The sequence below is a fragment of the Pagrus pagrus genome, assembly GCF_965226575.1.
Source record: "Pagrus pagrus genome assembly, chromosome: 19".
Lineage (NCBI taxonomy): Eukaryota > Metazoa > Chordata > Actinopteri > Spariformes > Sparidae > Pagrus > Pagrus pagrus.
Genome location: NC_140203.1, coordinates 12,662,145 through 12,680,936, shown reverse-complemented (window position 1 = coordinate 12,680,936; position 18,792 = coordinate 12,662,145). Strand labels below are relative to the sequence as shown.

At 43.4% G+C, this 18,792-nt stretch overlaps 2 protein-coding genes across 3 annotated transcripts; one reads left to right on the top strand and one right to left on the bottom strand.

The window, feature by feature from the left end:
- Positions 1 to 2,336: 2,336 nt before the first annotated feature.
- On the bottom strand, positions 2,337 to 14,551 carry zdhhc8a (zDHHC palmitoyltransferase 8a). 2 transcript variants are annotated; one of them, XM_084382697.1, is made up of 10 exons: positions 14,243 to 14,551; positions 7,110 to 7,231; positions 6,865 to 7,022; positions 6,208 to 6,380; positions 5,745 to 5,847; positions 5,557 to 5,648; positions 4,823 to 4,952; positions 4,575 to 4,689; positions 4,186 to 4,298; positions 2,337 to 4,085 (listed from the first exon to the last, which is right to left on the bottom strand). In XM_084382697.1, the coding sequence occupies exons 1-10, from the start codon at positions 14,344 to 14,346 to the stop codon at positions 2,793 to 2,795; spliced, it is 2,403 nt and encodes an 800-aa protein (XP_084238823.1). In that variant the 5' UTR covers positions 14,347 to 14,551; the 3' UTR covers positions 2,337 to 2,792. The 2 variants fall into 2 exon arrangements, with proteins under 2 accessions (XP_084238823.1, XP_084238824.1); XM_084382698.1 differs by lacking the exon at positions 14,243 to 14,551 and adding an exon at positions 14,139 to 14,212.
- Positions 14,552 to 16,596: 2,045 nt separating this feature from the next.
- ora5 (olfactory receptor class A related 5) lies at positions 16,597 to 17,712 on the top strand (the record flags this gene model as incomplete). The annotated part of the gene is made up of 1 exon (XM_084382847.1): positions 16,597 to 17,712. One exon carries the CDS (start codon positions 16,597 to 16,599, stop codon positions 17,710 to 17,712), a length of 1,116 nt encoding a protein of 371 aa, XP_084238973.1.
- Between the last annotated feature and the right edge of the window lie 1,080 nt (positions 17,713 to 18,792).

The following is an 18,792-nucleotide window of genomic DNA, read 5'->3' as shown; positions in this document are numbered from 1 at the left end:
TTAGTTTTTAATTCATTGGCACGGACATTCAAAATTGTCTTTCTTACTCATATTTGTATGTCTTTCACCACCTATGGCTGAAGTCGTATAAACCCCTGACATCTACAGTAAACTATCTACTTCTTAAAATGCATCTGCCCATAAAAAACTTCCTGATCACAAGCACGGAAAAAAAAAAAATAAACAGCTAAATCCCTGGTAAGAAGTGGGACAGACACAGCCCGAATTATCATAAATACAACAGCAGTGGGACTGTGGCTAAAGTGACTTTTAAAATGATCGATTACAGAAAAGGTTTGAGGTGACAGAAAGCTCTTTACAGAAGCTTTACAGCCACAAATCAGTGGGCTGGCTTAGGTCATCATTTTGGAAAAAGCACAGCTAAAACACTAAGATTTATCCACTTTGGAAACCATTTTGGAAAAGCTACATTTTTGGTCGAGAAAAGCACTGTTTTAGTTTGGACAGAGGGCTGAAACAGAGAGAAACTCGAATTTAAATTCATGTAGCTTGATACGGACAGTCTCGTACACCAAGACAGTGTTTGAAGATTTATCCACTTTGAAGACGGTGAGAAAAGGGAGAAGAAAGACGTGGTTTTAGTGCGGATGGAGATCTGAAAAATGACAGGTTAAAAATAAAATAACATCAAAAAGAGTTTGTTTAGCTCTGTTTTGCTGACACTCGATGAGAGGATAGCAATGACTCAGCCAAATTGCAGCTCGTTCACATCCCTCTCTGGTTCTCGAGAAGCTTTGAAGGCCCTGACTTTGTCCACAACTTTCCACTTTGAGTTCCTTCCTGTTGTTTCCACAACACATAAAAGACTGAAATACAATGTGCAACCTTGTTCAAAATTTTGGCAAGAAATATGACTACCGAACACCGTTGTTTACACTTAACTTATTGCTCTCTGGCACACTAACTGACAGGTTTCTTTGTTTTATACCCCGCTTCTTTTTTTTGTAGTCAGGTCTTTAACTTTGCCTGTGAGAGTGAGTTGTTTTGTTGTTGCTGTCTCGTGAGAGATCTGTCAGTTATTTGGCTGCGTTGTAAATCCGTGCCAGCAGTTTAAATCAGTCGGGGCTTTCAAGCTTCTTTGCCGTCATATCTGCACTTCCACCTGCTACGAGGTCAAGCGCAACAATAGCTCACATGAAAAGCGCCGACCTCAAAGTGTCACGTCTCGTCATTTATTGCCCAAACAACAAAAGCGTGATTGTCGATTGTCGATCGCGGCTCAAGGTGATAAAAGTGTCGTTAGGAACATTCTTGTCACAAAGACTGAAAGACTTATGAGCCTGTCTTGAGACTGAAGGACAGCAAGAAGAACTTTTTGTGTCCTTAAAGACTTTGAAAGCTGTCAGAAAATGCAACACTTGTCGGTGAATTCCTCATCTGACCTCTGAAACTTGAAAACAACCTCACACAGACGCTCTTTATCTCTGCAGATTAAATGAAAAAAGCCAAAACAAGATTTCGGCCTTGTGAAGTTTTTGTATTATTTCAGATTTTTCTTATTATTTTGATGTGAACAATCGGTGGTGATAATAAACTGCTGTGTAAAATTGACCTTTTCGAATAAAGTGCACAGTACAGAGCCTCCTCGGGTCCTTCCCATTACTTGTAGCGCTCTGCATCGACAGCATGCTGCTTTCTGGCGTTTCTTTTACACACAATAGCATCATCTGCTGGATCTGACTGACTACTGACATCCCCTTCTGAAACTGTTCACTAGAGGGTGCAATACACAAACTTAGTGGAGAAACTGGCAGTAAATATCCCCACCAGTGTTATATTTCATTATACTCCCCATTACATGCCATAATTTCATTTTTCCCAGCAGTCCTATCATGATTGCAGTACAAATTTATGAATTGAGCAGTTTTAATGGGAAAAACTGCATCCATCTCCATAAAATGTTATCTGTTGTGAGATATGAGCTGGAATTATCTTGTGATTTGGTAAAAAAAGGATGTAGCACAATATCTTTGAAGCAAGATAGATAACCAACAGCTGCTGTGTTCCAGGTGTCATGTCACACACAGGTGGGGGAATTCTGACAAATTGTTACCAATTTAGCACTTGCCAATTGATCAGAAAACTAAAAAGATGATGGGTAGTGAAAATCTGGAGGGACATCAGGCTGTGATTCAAGGTAAAACAACATTTTTGATGACAAATATGTTGTTTTACCTTGAAATATGGCCCAGACACCGGGAACACTGCAACACAAAATCTGAGCTTCCCACCCTGAGCATGATGTCAGAGGAATATGGCCGCCGTGTGAATATGGTCTACAGACAGCTATTCCCACGAGAGAACAAAACAGGAAATGAAAATTACAAAATAACTTTATTTATATAAACAACTACAAAATTCTATTAAATCGGGTGTCTTGCAGCGGGAGACAAATTAGATGAGGTGGTATTACATTGTTTCACAAAAGCAATATCAAAACACATACAAACAGATAATAAGTTAATCTGTGTTCTTCACAAAGCCCTTCTGCTTTGACTGAGTGTAAGGAGCTCGCTCTGTTTCGCAGAGGAGGCACAGCTGTCCTGAGATTCACCGTTTTTTTTTCATTTTGGTCAAACTTGACATGACATTGCAAGAATATTTCTAAGTTTATCTTTCAGTGTGTGTTTGTTTCTCACACACCCTCCCACACAGGAGAGTCCCAAATGGCCTCTTATTTACAAAGTATTTTCAGAGCTGTGAAGACTGAGACTAACACTGCATAGATGATTCATTCACACCATCAGAAACATAGAGTAATTTTTTTTTTTTTATTTCAGGGCTCCCAGGGTGACTGAGTCCTTCCCCTCAGAGGAGTATGTGAGTGAGGATCGTTTTGCGGTGGCATAGGAGGCGTACGAGGGGGCAGAGGAGGTGGAGGAGGACGTTAAACGGGGCAGAGTGGATGTAGAGGAAGGGAGGGGTTGAGTCTGTCTGTCAGTAGTGCAGTAAGCTGGAGAGGAAGACCTGCCCTTGCTTTGGAGGCTGCTGCTGCTGCTGCTCTGCAGAGGGGAGCTGGACGTTTTCGGGCCTCGAGTCAGAGACGACGTGGAGGAGCTGGAGAGAGGCGAGGTCCTCATGCCATAACCGAGGATGCCTGTGCTCATGAGAAACTCCCTGGAGCCGTAGGCCGGAGGAGTCGGTCCACGGGAGCCTGGTGGCCGGATGTTATCTGGTGGTAGGCTCCTTCTGCAGGGGATGTCGTAGATCCCCACATCTGGGCCGTAGAGCGCCTGGGATCTGGCTTGGAGGCGCAGCATCCTCTCCCTCTCCTCCATTTCCCGTCTCTCGTGGATGGACGCCATGATGGTTTTTGAGAAGTTATCATAGCGCGCGGCGGCAGACTTCGGAGGTGTCAAGCCCTGTGGACCCAGATCCCGAAGGCTGTCTCGGAGACTTTGAGACGTCATATCTCGCATCACCAGACCTGGAGGGGTGAGGTCTCGTGATGTCACGCTTTGGGATGCGAGGTCTCTTGCCATCAGCCCTTGAAAAGCAGGAGAAGGGTCTCTTTGGATGAAACCTTGGAAGGAAGGTGAGGGATCCCTTGAGGCGAGGCCCTGCAAAGGTGAGGAGTCTCGAGGCTGAGGAGACTGTCTGGCAACGCCCATAAACACGGGACTGTAGCCGTGAGGAGGGGGCCGCTGCAGCACAGTACCATCTGTTCCCAGAGTCATATAGTGAGTGTGGTAGCCGACTGGAGGAGCCCCTCTCTGAGCCAGGTACTGAGGATCTGCAGGGTTAATGAGGTTATCGTAGGAGAGGCTGCTGCTGCTGTGGTTGGCCAGCAGGCTGGAAGAGTTGATGATGCCCGGTGGAGGATTGGATCCCAAACTGTCACCATGCATGGCAGGCAGGTGGGATTTGCTGCCGTGGCGACTGCTGTGTTTGAGAGTGAGAGAGCGGGAGTTGAGCGTCAGAGAGTTGAGCTGCAGCGAGCTGGACGTGCTGTTGGTCTGGACGGGCAGGCCGGCCTGTTGGCTGCCTCTCACAGGGCTTGCTTTCGGCTCAGAGCGGCGGTCAGGACTTCTGTTGTACCCTTGCTGCTCCGATGTCTTCAGCAACTAAACAACAGGGGAAAAAGCAGTGTGTCAGACGAGGACTTGGACGATGAGGATTACGCTCCTACCTACGATAGCAAATTAGTATCAGACTGAGAAGCACCTGCTCTGGAGGAATGGGTGACGATCCTCTGGATATGGCTTCCAGGACGGGCCGTAGCTGCGGCACAGTGGGAATGGATACAGGAATGATGGATTTGGTGTGGTGTCCCATCTCTGGAATAATAAAACACTTTGTGATTAATTATAGTGTACAGAAACCCTTCTGAAAAACCCACAGACAGGGCTCACATTACAATCTGGTCACGTATGGCAAATAAAAAACAATTAATACATGTGAATTACTGCTAATTGTTACAGGACCGTTTAAAAGATAAGGCTGGGGATATCATAAAACCAACATTGAGTTAATTTGCCTCTCAATACTTTATGACTTTATGAGTTTGTTGCTGTATCTGGTAATGAAAGTATACAAGTGTCATTCTACAGTACCGTCCATGGCAGAGACGTGACTTTTCAGCAGGCCGTGGTCTGGTTTCGGTGGCAGCGGTGGCGGAGTTTTCCCCTGTTTGATGTCTGACAGCTCGACAGCTCCGGCTGAGGTTCGCTGGCAGGAGAAAAAAACAGAAACATGAGAGATCTGATCCCTTGACAGATGAGGTTACAATGCTTAGATGGTATGCGGGAAAATATTTGACTGTGCGTGGTTTGGCTTTGGTGTGTAATTTGTTCATACATACTTTATTTTGGAGATCCTGACTCTGTATCCCGTTGTCCCTGACTTTTGCTGGTATCTGCCTGTCAATCTCTGGTCTCAGGAACGGAGGCTGAATATGGATGACTGATTTCTTGCAGGGCCTCGCTGTGTACCTGGTGTCACATGACAAAAAAGGTGTCAGCCAGTGAATTATCAGCATACAACGTGAAATAAATAGAGAATGGAGCCACCATGATGTCAACCATTGGTTTGAAGTTTTGAATGTGGTGTTTGGGCTGTCGCTGTCTTGGTTTTTGGGCCCAGAAGTGACCCGATTTAAGAGGGTGGAGCTGGGGAGGATATCCTGATTGGATCTGAGTGAGAACCTGTGGACTAGTCTTCATAGCGACTTGTCCATCACCAGGTAGCAATGCCCTCCAGCATTCCCTGCTTTATCGTCTAATTTACACTAAATGGGACCATAATTTACAAAATAACATCATGCTGTATTGAAAAAGACTTGAAATGACCAATTTGGACGATAAACTCATCAGGAAACTGTTTACTGAGGTAATAAATAAAGTGAGAAGTAGGGTAATTTTCTCATAAGCGCACACACAACCGGACTTCTTTTAGTGGAGTAGACCCTTGCTGGCCATTAGAAAGAATGCATCCGATGTGCATCCACATTACGTTCAATTTTTAGACCCAGGAGCTCCGTCCACAATTTATACTGTCTGTGAAAAACTAAAGATTAAGTTGAAAAATGTCTCTTACTGTGGAGAGATGGGACTGCAAACCAGATACTCCAGGTTGTTACAGCAACCACGTGTGAAAGGATTTACTCCTCCTTGAAACTTCCCAGTTACCTGTAGGATCACAAAGAGAGAGAAGTACATTTGTATCATTTTGTCAGATGTAAATAAATCATGTTGTAGAGATATTTTCCTAATAGATAAACTGACTTGTTCATTGGTGGTGCGTCCTCTGGACACCAGGTACAGGTGGAATCCTGTGAGACCCAGGACCGGGATGAGAAACAGCCCTGATATACTGATCACTACCAAACTGTACGTATTTGTAAAGGAATATTGTTTCATAGTTGTCTCAATTACACATTTTTAAACTCCCAAAAAGCTGGGATGCCCCTGTAGTCATATCCTTTATTCGATCTTGTGTTTCACAAAGCGGTGAACAATCCATCATCTTTGCTTGTTGATGACCGAAAACTTTCGAAGTATAGGATAGAATAGGTGAAGTTGATGAAAACATGAAATATATTGCCTTTGTGCTGTTTTCAATTGAGCATATGTCAAAAAAATTAGCAAATTACCACATTCAGTTTAACACAGCGTCACAATGGAATCGGGGTTGTACATCTACACGAACAACTAAACAGATAAACATGTTGAGGTTGTATAAGGATACGTGACAGTGCAGTGCAGCTTCCACAGTTCGTCCATGTGGTGCAGGACGTATATGAGGCCAAAGGTGAAGACGTTGATCATGTGAAACGTCAGCGACAGCAGGAATAGAAAGAAGTAGCGGTAGTTCCGCCGCCCGATGCAGTTGTTCACCCAGGGACAGTGGTGGTCAAAGTCCTGAGAGGAGAGTGTGGGGGGAAAAAAATCAAATGAACCGTTTATATTGAATAATCTGCAGCACTGAAAAATCAAGCATTCATAGAAAACCTGTGGAATATCCACTGTTGTTTCTGAATACACTTTGTTTAATACAGGAGGTCTGAACCCTTTTTCAAATTGCATTTCTACTGAGACTACAAGGGATCTGAGAAAAGGATTAACCTGATTAATGAGATCTCTCCCTCCCTCCATCACACCCCGTCCATCATTCACTCTGCAGAATCCCCTTTATTGACTTTTCCCCCCACACACACTGCTACACTCGCTCATAAGCGCTACTCACTTCTCCCCCCCGATCTGTCCATCCGTGCCTTCTATGTTCTAACCCTTATCACTTAATTTCCGGATTTAAATGCTCCCCCACATTAGTTCTGACCCTACCCCACGGTATCGATGCCGATACCGTCCCTTATCCCGTCTTTAAATGTGCCCGTGCACTAACCTCCACGCAGTGATCACAGACGCTGCAGTGCGAGCAGCGTGGAGGCCTGTAGAAGTGACACGAGGCGCACCACTTCATCCGCACTTGGACGCCCTTCACGTCCACGTTCTTGTACAGCGGAGCGCGGAACTCGTCATCCTTGTCCTCGTCCTCGTTTGCTGGGAAAAAAATATGCAAAACTGTTGAGGTTTTTTTTTTTTTTTATTCCCTACTGTAAGCATTACAACATCACTTTGATTACCAACCCATTGGCAGCACTCCAGCATCCATAAAGGTTGCCATGGTGAAGTTGGCCAGCACAAAAAGGAAGAGGACGGCACAACATGGTGGCACAGCAGGGCAGATGGTCACAGCCAGCCACGGGCATCTGAATATACAAACACGGGAGAAGAAAAAAAACACTGCTTACTGTACTTGTACTTGAATTCATCTTGTCAATCGAGGGTCTGACAGTGTTTTTGAGCCCCAGCAAGTATCCATCCCTCACAGGTTAAGGTTAACACAAATCAGAGGCTACAACAAAGATTTTAAAGGATAATCTTCATCCCATTTATTCTGATGGGAGCAGTGGATCCCAAAAGTAATTGTTTACAGTGAAAGATAAGCATGTATTAGTGTTTGTTCACCAGTGCTCACAACAAGGGATTAAATGACGGGGTACCCTGCAGAGAAGGCAAGACACTCACTGTATCTGTGTTACACGGCGAAGCAGGCAAGGGCTGCAACTAATAATTATTTTCATTACAGATTCATATTTTTTCAATTAGTCGCTCAGTCTTTGAAAGAGAGGAAGACGCTGTTCACAAGTGTACTGATCCCAACGTGATGTCAAATTGCTCTTTTTAAAAAGCTGCAATTAATATGAAACATACAAAACACGCAAATCCTTTCAGAAGCAGCAAATATCCAGAATTTACTTAATAAATGAATAAAACATGACTGATCTTCAACTTCATATATCTTTAAGAAAATCCTTCATGAAATTCTCAATTTGGCAAAAATGCAAAAAGAGTCTGCTGAAACCTGGTGGTTTAGGATTACAGCCTAGTGACCCCACCTCAACATGTTGGTCTGTCACATTACTGCGTCCTGAAAAGAAAAAAAATATCTGTAGGCCGGACAAAAGATATTGTAAGATGTCACCGTGGTCTCTTGATGGGCATCTTTTGTTATTTTCTGACAAGTAATCAGCTGATAAATCAATAATGAAAATAACTTTCAGCTGCAGCCTCGTGTTCACGTTGCACAAACATTACTGCACAAAGCAAGCATTGTAATCGCACTGACCATGATAAGCGATCAAACAGTCATTATTAAAGCTGGCCAGCTACAGAAGGGGTCGAGTGAATGAGCAAGAAGACGAAAGATGAAAGAAGATGAATTCAAATTGTTGTTAAAATTAATTTTTAGTGTTTTGAATCATATAAAATTGATTTAAAAAATTGCCTCAATAAACTGAACTATAGGTGCATCTACACTGATAAATGATCTCAGTATCGAGCTGACTGTCCTGTCCTATACACTTTAACCAGTGTAACATCCCTCTGTGTATATGTGTACTAAAATCTTAGAGAACCATCGTGTGCGTGTGTGTGTGTGTGTGTGTGTGTGTGTGTGTGTGTGTAGAATTATACAGAATGGGAGTATGATTATATCTCTACTGTGTGAGATTAGAGGGAGGGGCAGTGTAATCAGGTTACAGTGGTAGACAGAGAGGAAAAGATTCACTGGATTATATTAACAGTGTTTGATTGAACGTCACGTGTTTAACCTACATATACAGTATGCTGCATGGGAATTTTCTAGTTGAACGTTACAGTTTTCTATGGTATCGCTTCATGTAGAGAAAAATAATAATCATGTACCAGTTAGGACTGTCTAATGGAAAGTGTTTTACCAGTGTAACCAGTGTCTGGACCAGAAAAAAACGTGTCAAGCTGGTTACAAGTAACACGCATGAGCGGTTAACACAAACACGCTTGTGAAAGTGAAAACACTGACAAAAAAAATTAAGAGTCATCCAGCTCAATTATGCGTTTCATCCCACTGCATCTCCAATCCCCAAACCCCCCCGGCTGGTTTAAGGCTGTGGGGGAGGGGTCTCCCCAACCCCCGAGAGGAGCGCCTGCTGATGCCATGCCAGCTGCAAACACAGTAATCCCTGGATTATGAACTCTGGATTACAGACCATTCCTGCCAGTCCAGTGCATTGTGTATTCCTAACATTAGATAAAAAACGGAGCGTGCCGTCACGGCTCACCATATCTCACACTATTCACCGGATCTACCATGCAATAACTCCAAAACTGGTGGTCGATACCTGCAGGAGACTCCCTCTTACAACAGAAGATGAGGAAAAAAATGGAAACGGGACAAAAATTTCTTTGTGGATTTCAACACATTTAGCAGAATGAAATTATGAGAAGAAGCAGTGAATATGTGACAGAAAGATTAAGGAGCATAATGTGACCCCACCACCCCCAAAGCTGCTGTTCAGGATGTGCGTCCAAGTTCTTCTCACTAAATACAGTCATGTTTGACATGTGCTTAAACCGTCATAGCTGATCAGTTACATTAAGCTGTGTAACTCGAGCTGGTTAGTTACAACAATATGACGGCTTTGATATGATTTTCATTATAGGTCATAGACAGATAGACAGATAGATAGATAGATAGATAGATAGATAGAAACGTTATTTGATTACGTTCATCAAATTGGCTTAATATGACGATTACAGCCTGTTCCACATCAATCGCGGCGCTGCAGACGAAGGTGAGCCCGGTTCATCTGGCTGATTTCTCGTGGACGAGATTACAGTGTGGACGCCACTGCATGGACGGCCAAGCCTCCATCATCGCTCTGAGACCATCTGGACCGCAGGGAGAGACAGTTCATTACACCGCAGCGTGGCAAAGACAAGCCCCACCTAATGAAACAGCCCGGGCAGAGCTGTATTAAATCACACAGAACAGTAAGCTGCTCTCCAATCTGCACGCTGCCCTCATCCCCGCAGTGGGTCAGTGGCCCAGCAGACGACGCACAGTTGGTCAAGCGGCGAGTTCACTAGTGCTGGCAGCCAGGGCTCCTTTTGTGATATACTGTCACGGTTACATGAATGACTTCACCGTCATGTAATCTGTCAGACTGCGCTGGACACCGACATCAGTATAGGAAACACCTGGGAGCGATTCCTGCAGACTGGACAATAAATCTCCATACAGCCTGGGCTCACACTGTCATGGCTTCGATGTTATCTGTGACTCGTGTCATCCACATTTCATCACTCTTTGTGATCGTGGCGGTGTACATATGTGTAAACATGTAAAGTTTTAAACCAGTACAGAGCAAGCAGGAATATACAGTATGTGTATATTAAAAAAATATTAGACATTCCTTTTCTTACAAATGAAAAGTTGAATTAAACATAAAAAGCTAACTTTAGGAGATACAGTAAGGCAGTGTAACTAGCCTTACTTAGCCTGGTATGACCAGTAGTTAATGGAGGTTAATGTAAGCTAATGTTACTTTGGACAGATAACACAGTGTCACTAGCATTACTGAGTCAGTTTGCTGACTTAATGACTCTTCTCCCTCTGTGCTACCGTTAACCTGTGTATACACTGCGTACATATTAGAATTTAGCATATTGTAATTACCATTCATTGGCTGCCTTTCAGCAAAGCCTACATGGTCTTGCTTTAAAGGTCTAGCTAGAAGGATTTAGTGGCATCTGGCTGTTAGGTTGAAGATCGCCGCTGACTAAATAGCCCTCGCTTCATCATCGCCAACAGTGGCAGCTAAAAATGCAAAAAGTATGAAATATAAATTAAATATATGGGAGGAACTAGACGGACATGTCTAAAAAAAAACGAAAAAAAAACGCTACTTGCTCCCTGTGATGAACAATTCTTAGTTTCAGGTGATTATACAGTAATAATAATATATTTATTAATATCTTTATCCCATTCTGCCAGTACCCCCTGATTAATCCTACACACTGGACTGTAACTTAAACTGCTACTCCCTGTCAAAATTTCACGTGCAAAGAATTTACATTTTATGACATTTCAAACTATCTACAGTTTTGCACCAGCAGTCTTCACCTTTTCTCTCTAGTTTCAATATATTTCAGTATTCTAAACACGCTCAGAAGATAAATAAGGTATCCTGAGTCCAGACTGAGTGAAACATAACTTAATTAGCAGGGGACATTCTTCTTGCTCTTTCTGATGTCTGTGGCCTTTGTTGGGCGTAGGCGACCTGCCCGAGTGTAACAATGCACAAAACCATAAGCGCTAACCCAAACAAAAGTTCACGGTCAGACGAACAAAAGCAGGAAGCCGGCGACTGATTAAGTTTTTCTGCCGAAGGAAGACAAAAGAGCCTCCGCAATCTTAAAGGTCGTTTTTTTCTAGCTCCACCAAACCTGCAGTGGAAACAGAAATGGGAGCGTGCTCACAGTGCTAATGCACACACACTGATAATTGCATGAGCATTAGCACATGAAAGGGCTGAGACTTTATATATAACATGACTGCAGGGTCCAGAATTAAAATTGGGGTTAAAAGTGTTCGGCGGTATAATAAGTGACGAAAGGCATCCACGTATGTTCCCATGATTCACAGCAGCCGGGGTAAAGGCCAGGGTGATGTTATGGCAGATGACAAGTGATGTCCCTTTGACTCAGTGTTACCACGGCAGGGCTGAACAGAGCGTAGCACCTGTCTATCTCTGCTTTCGGAGGAAGGGAGTCACTCCAGCTGCAGTGTCTGTCTTGGCAGATTCACAGGAAGTTATTGCTCATATCAGAAAACTGAGATTTTAATTGGCAGTGAACAAGACACTGATTGTCTCCAGAAAGAGATTGTTTCCATCTTCTTTCCGAACGCTGAAAAGGACGGTCTTTAAGACTATAAGGGCAAACAAAAAGCTGAGAAGGGTATTGAAGACACGAAACGCTGCTTTTTGGCCACACAGTGAGTATTTCAACTGCTGTCTTTAAAGGCTGACACACAGCAGTCACGAGGTCAGAACATTTTTAAGCTCTCTTCCGCCTGGCTCTGTTAATCAAAAAACATTTTTAGGTTTTAAGGTCACTTCAGCTCAAACGCAACCCTCGTCCCATAAGAAGCAGATTCATCACTTCTTCGTTCAGTCATTTGCAGTGTCCTGGTTTTTGCTGGTTTAGCAATGCAGCCCCAATTAAGCAGTCTCTTTTCAATCTATCACGTCAGCAGGACATTGATTTTTTTCTTCTTTTGCTCTCACAGAGTATAGATGGAGTTCATCAGGGTTTCGAAGTCTGTCTCTACGTCCAAATGTCTCTTGACTTCAGCGATTAGACAGCTGTCAAGTTAATGTGTGAGTTTGAGTGCCACACATTTTTGTATTAAATCGTAAAAAGCCTGCTCGAAGGTGGGGCGGGCGCACTTTGACCCAACTTCAGAGAGGGTCCATCCCGGGCGCTGCTCGCCATGTCTCGGTGCGTTGAAACTGGTAATGGAAATGCAAATCGCCGCGGCTCAGTTTGACTCAGCACAACCAGAAGTGCCACTGGAAAATGCCCCATCTGAAGTCTTTAAAAGTGTTGGATATACATCTTGCGAGTCACGTATAATCATGAATACAAGGCAATTTCATTTATAGGAGACATATTCTGCTCTTTTGTTTTTTTTTCTTTTCCTTTCCTACAGTGTGTCATACAGGTTCTTGTAACATGTTCACGTAAAAAGTCTTGAAAATTAACAAGACCAAAGTCCGCACTAGGAGAAACTCCTCTCTCCCACAGAAAACACTGCTCCTGAAACGACTCGGCAGAAGTCCCGCCTTTAATTCCGTGACTTTGTGACATCACAGAGTCAAAAATGTGCCTAGCAGCTAGTCTGGCAAACAAGAATTGATGTAGCACAGCTGCTCTGTTGTTTTCAGCCGTGCTGGCTCAGGCATGTGTGAGCTGACCAATCAGAGCAGTCAGGTATTCATGAGGCCTTTAAGAGACAGGAGCTAAAACAGAGCGTTTCAGTCAGAGGGGGAATACAGAGCTGCAGCTCTGGACAGTATGAGAAAACAGTATGTTTTTTGAGTACTAAAGCATGTAAACCTATTCTAGTAGTAACCCAAAATAAAATGATCAGCCTGAAAATGAGCATAATATGTCTTATTTAGGGATTTCCAACAAAAAAGAGGTAAAGGAAATAAAGAAAACATAATGGAGTGGTGTGTGAAAGAAAGATTCACCGCCACGCAAATCTACTAAATAAATGTGTGTTCTAGTAAAAGTCACCCCATCCAAAGAGCTTGCAGTAAATATCTGCTGATAGGAAACTCAAAGATCCCCACATTTTTCCCAGATGGGGGATCACATGGCAGGATCCTAATCCCATACTCCCAATCTGGTGTCAGATTCCAGTGGAAACGGTGGAACACAGGAGAATCTAGGACAGATATGGCTACGGAGGTCAAGGGTCAGTCGACTGGCACAGAGCTGATGAGGTGGGAGCCTTCACTTTCTGACACTGACACTGGTCTGCTTGTTTTGTTTCCTTTCTGGTTCTTAAAGCAAAAAAGAAGAGGCTTTGGTACATATAGATAAACCTGCTCAACTTATAGCCATTGTTTAAATTGGATTCCAGGGTTTTATGTGATATAATATTTCATTTTTTCCTGCGTGCCAGCGTTGGCTTGAGTTGAGTCTTTCCTCCCACTACTTCTGCCTTCCCTCACAAGTAGGTCAAAACCAGGAGGCTAAAATTAACTATTTTTTTAACACTTTCGTCAAATTTTGCTTTAAAACCTTCAATCAGGTTGTCTGATCTTGATACAAACTGCAGCGTGAGGTTTGAAAACCTTCTGCGGGGCGTGCGTTCGACTTCCTGCACCTAAATTTATGACACATGTGGGTCATAATGACACGCTGATACATGTTTGATAGTGGGTGGCTTATCTCCTAAAGTGTGCTTACTCCGAGTCCTCAGGGTGCACTGGGCAGGCACCCAGACTAGCCCACACTGTGAGCCAACCAGGTCAGATGTGAGCCAAAGTGAAGAAGAAGAAGAAGTAGAAGAAGAAGAAGAAGAAGAAGAAGAAGACATGGCGTGCATTTAAATAGATTTCAGCAACTTTTAAGATATTCAAGATGAAATAAAAATAAAAAATGGGCATATTAATCTTAATGACACTGAACAGATGAAAATAAAAGCCAACATTTTCCCATTTTACAGTCTCAAAATTCACTTCCTCATAAATAAAAAAGACATATTGATGAAAACAATACCTGATGCATGGTGGATGATGGATGTCTGGATGGATGGATGAATTTTCTGTGGAGCAACAGTGCATGTCACCAACTTTTTTTTCCATTTGCAGGGTCGCACTTACGTAAAGACGAAGAAGAGGGAGGTCGAGCCGACCAGGAGGCAGGCGGCCGTGCACACCGGGATGAAGGCGCTGGGCTTCAGGGAGTCGGCGCCGCTGGCGGGCATCCTGTCCTCTCCACGCTCATCCGAGTCTCATTACCGACGAAAGCGACGGCGAACGCGCCGTGCAAAGTGCCTGTTTGTTGGTGTATCTGTCCGGACAAAGCCCCTCATTAACCTCTGAGCGATGGAGGATGAAAATCATAGTCACAAAAATAAAAAAGGAGAGAAGAAGACAAAGCCGGCAGCGGCAGCGGCTCTGCTCACTCCTGCATCCCGTCCTGTGTGTCCCGGCAGCCAGGCAGCAGCGCACAGATGCCGCCTCCGGTTTATCCCAAAGGTGGAGCTTTTTACTCACGAATCACGTGAATCACTACAGACCCCACGCTGTGAGCTGGTGAACAGCTTATTTCTCTTATAGGGTGGAATGAAATGTACTGTTATATCCTGCCACCACGTTAAAAGTGTCAGTCGTATCCACTATCGTCCTTGTTGGTAGGAAGTTATTAAAGGGGCACTATGTAGTTTTGGAGAAGAAATCCAAACTGAGATTTTTTTTTGATTTTCAATACTAACGAGGTAATAATACAAACTGAGGAATATTTATTGTTTCCATAATTTAATAATCAAGCTGTTCTCAGAGGAAAATAAGGTCCCCAGAGCGCTGTTTGAGGGCGGCAGGGTCCGCCACATATAAACAAAGTATGACATTGTGTTGTCCTTTTAGGGTCAGTTTGTTTATTCAGTTCACTCAGTCATGAAAATGAAGAGTTTGTTTAGCCATAAAAAAAATGAGTCAGTGAAAATCTTTCTCTTGTGATGTCTTCAGATTGCACCTTTAATATCGCGCTAAACTTGATCATCAGAAAGTCAGACGACCTGTTTTATTAAATGTCGTCTTCCAAATCTGGGTTAAAAGAAAGCCAAGTACTTCCTGTATAAGTTAGTGGCTTTTAATAAATGATTCATATTAATGTTATGAATCATTAATAAGGCCATATTTTGGTTGCCAGGTTGTGGAAACTCGCTCCTCCAGCATGACTTTTGCTTTGACATTTTAAACCGTTTTTAATTCATCAGGAAGATCAATGGACCACTTCACTTCTGGAAGAGGTTTGCGAAGCCTTTGTATCGTCACAATCCATGAATTATTCCCTGAAAAATAATGAGAATGTCGAAAATCGTCCTATCTCGTAATTTTAAAGGAAGTGAGAAAAAAAATCATGGATCTGTCCCTTCATACAGATCCACGCCAAAAGGGGTCTATTGTTGGTATGAGACACATCCTCCATCTAAGTTTTGTGGAAATCCGTTGCGTAGTTTTTGTGTAAACCGGCTGACAAACCAACCAACCAACCAACCAACAAATGGACAAAAGTTAACCTCCTTGGTGGAGTTAATAATCATTAGTTGCAGTCCTATACAAACCAGATCCACCTCAACAAACTCACATTAATACACGATAATCTCATAAAATAATACCTGACAGTCACAGGGGCCATTTTGTGCACTGAGTAATAGTTGAGGTACATTTTCCTGATTATACTTACATTTATTACCAAAATGTATAAAGCATTGTTAAATTACTTATTAACCAGTCACCTTATTAACCTTCAGTTTCTAACTGTATAATCTTTTATAAAGGAAGAAGAAGCCGGTACCAAAGGTTATGCCGGCACAATGTTCAGAAATTGCATACAGACAGTGTGCTCCAGTTCATTTAGTATTTGCTTCTTTCTCAACAGTAAAGAATCAGTGAGCACATTACAATTTGTCTTGCCACCGTGGTGTAAGTCAAGTGCTGCTGCATGGAGAAATAATGGGGCGAAGACGAGTTGCTTTTTGGGAGAGTTGATCCCATTTGCACGCAGGAATATAAACAAGAATCCGACAAACACTCTGTGCCCCGCTCAGTCGGTTTCCTCAGATTTAGCAAAGAAGCATAAACTGAGCTGCGCCACAGCACAGAAACAACGAGGGAGACTAATTTTGTCGGCAATTTATCACAGACTCAGAGCTTCAACTGGTGGCTCATCGGGGATTGCCACAGTTGTTCAGTTAATATTCAGATTCTGCTGTTTGTTCTCAGCTCCTTGGGAGGGCCTATCATGCGAAAAGTACACCTCTCAGTGGGATTACATGATGAAGCTCCTCAATGGAAAACAAAACTGCAAGGTGTTTGAACTCTACGGTGTGATGGGGTCGGGCTTCTTAGCCTCCTCTATAAAGCATCCCACATGACGAGCTTTGAAACTGTGAGACCAGTCGGCTGCACAGTGAAGATAAAGACAAGCTGCCACCTGATCTTGTAAAATGATGGATGCAGAAGAGCTGATTGAATCCATCATCAGAGCGTTCATGTTTCTGGCGGGGATCCTGGGGAACAACTGGCTGGCTATACGCTCCCTGCCCGCGCAGAAATCTGGCCTCCGCACCAATGAGGTCCTCTTCATCAACCTGGCCGCGTCCAACCTCATCACCAACTGCCTGGTGGACCTGCCAGACACCATGGCAGACTTCGCTGGGCGCTGGTTCCTGGGAGAAACCTTCTGCGGCGTGTTTCGCTTTTCTGCCGACCTCTCTGAGACCAGCAGCATCTTCACCACCTTCTTCATCAGCGCCTTCTGGTACCAGAAGCTGGTTGGCTCCCTGAAACGGGGAGGTGCACCGGTGCAGCTGGACAGCCTGTGTTTGGTGGGGTGCCTGCTGGCTGGGAGCTGGACGGTGGCTTTGGTCTTCAGCATCCCACACTTCTTCTTTATCACAGTGGAGGGAGGAAACGACAGCAAAGAAGACTGTATAGACGTCTTTCCTAATGCGATTGCCCAGCAAACCTATGAGATCTTTTATTTAACCTTGGCTAACGCCCTCCCTGTTGCGGGGATGGTGTTTTTCAGTGTCCAGATTGTTATCACTCTGCTCCAGAACCAGCGACGCATACAGAGTCACAATTCTGACACTACCAAGGAAATGGGTGAGGATGAAAAGAAGAGTACTGAAAACAGACAAGATGGTGCTGGTTCCAGTACAGGCCCCTCAAAAGATCTCAAGGATTCTGCATCCCCAACCGACATTTATACAGGCGTGCCTGCTTCTTCCTGTCCGAACTCCAATTGCTCTCCCCTCAACAGCCAGACAAACACAGACAGCAGAGCTGGACCTCCACCAAATCTTTCAAAGCCCAGCCAGAGGCCAGCTAAGCCCAACCCAAGCTCGAGCTCTCAGGTGAGGGCAGCCAAGAGTGTGGTTGCTGTAGCCAGCGTGTTCCTGGTCTGCTGGCTGACTCATCTGCTCCTGCGCATCACTAACAGCATCCACACCTCGTCGATAGTGGTGGAGGTGGCCAGCTATATCGCAGCCTCCTACACCTGCATCATCCCCTACATATTCCTGCACGGAGTGAAGAAGCTTTCTTGCTCTTGCAAAAGGTAGAGACGTGACAAGCACATCCAGTGTTTGTTTGGACTCAAAATGCAGTTATGTAAACGTGGCTTAGAACGATCCTCATTGTACTGCTTTTTTTTCCTCTTTTTTTTAAATGAATCGTGCAACACATTGTCTATTTAACTTTTTTTATGTTTGTTAATCTACATGGGTCTACATTACCCATAATCCAATTTAGCCGTATCCAATTCACTGCAGGTAGTTAATCAGATTACACTCCGCTTCCTATGGAGCCACAAAAAGCTTTGTACTACTTTTTCCACATATGCAGTATGACCTGTACACCCACCAATGTGTAAAATTGGTTAATATAGTCCAGGATAACAATGAACCTGAGTACATCATATATGATATATAAGTCTTTTACATCAAAATGAAGCACCTTATAACTTTATTTTGAAAAGCTACGTGAAACAAAGGTTATTATATACTCTAAAGCAAACAGATGTAAAAAGTTTGTAGAATAGGCACCACAATAATGTTGCTGCTCACACTGGAGATTCGAAATCTAACTTTACTCTAGCTACATGTGCCACAATAAACATTTTAAGAAACACATTTTGTGAATTTTAATGTATTTCTTCTTGACAGTGCGTTTAGCAAGAACAAAATGTGTGATGGAATAATTCAGAAGTCTGAAAACTTAAAATTATGACGATACATACGTTAGATTGATTTAATGGACATCTCAGTTGACATCTCACCAGGTTAACGTTGTGTATGGTATACTCTATATAAGCATGTGTAAATGTACTGACCCTGTGGATCGTTGAGTGAAATAAGCACAGCATTAAGGAAAAATTATTTTATTTTCCATCCGGCTACAAATAAACATAATTGTGTAGTAGAGTGCACAGCTAATTGGTGAAAAAGACCTTCAGCAATTACTGTCCTGTTGGTGGTGACTCTAAGAAACCCTGAGTGCCAATTTCAATTAAAGATAATTACGAAAACAAACAGTGACGAGGTTAAGTCCATTATTGAATGCCCTCTGCGGTGTCAGCGATTTAATCCATCTTTCTGCTTTGTTAATTTTAACACAATGTGTGCCAGAGAACCCGTTTGTTG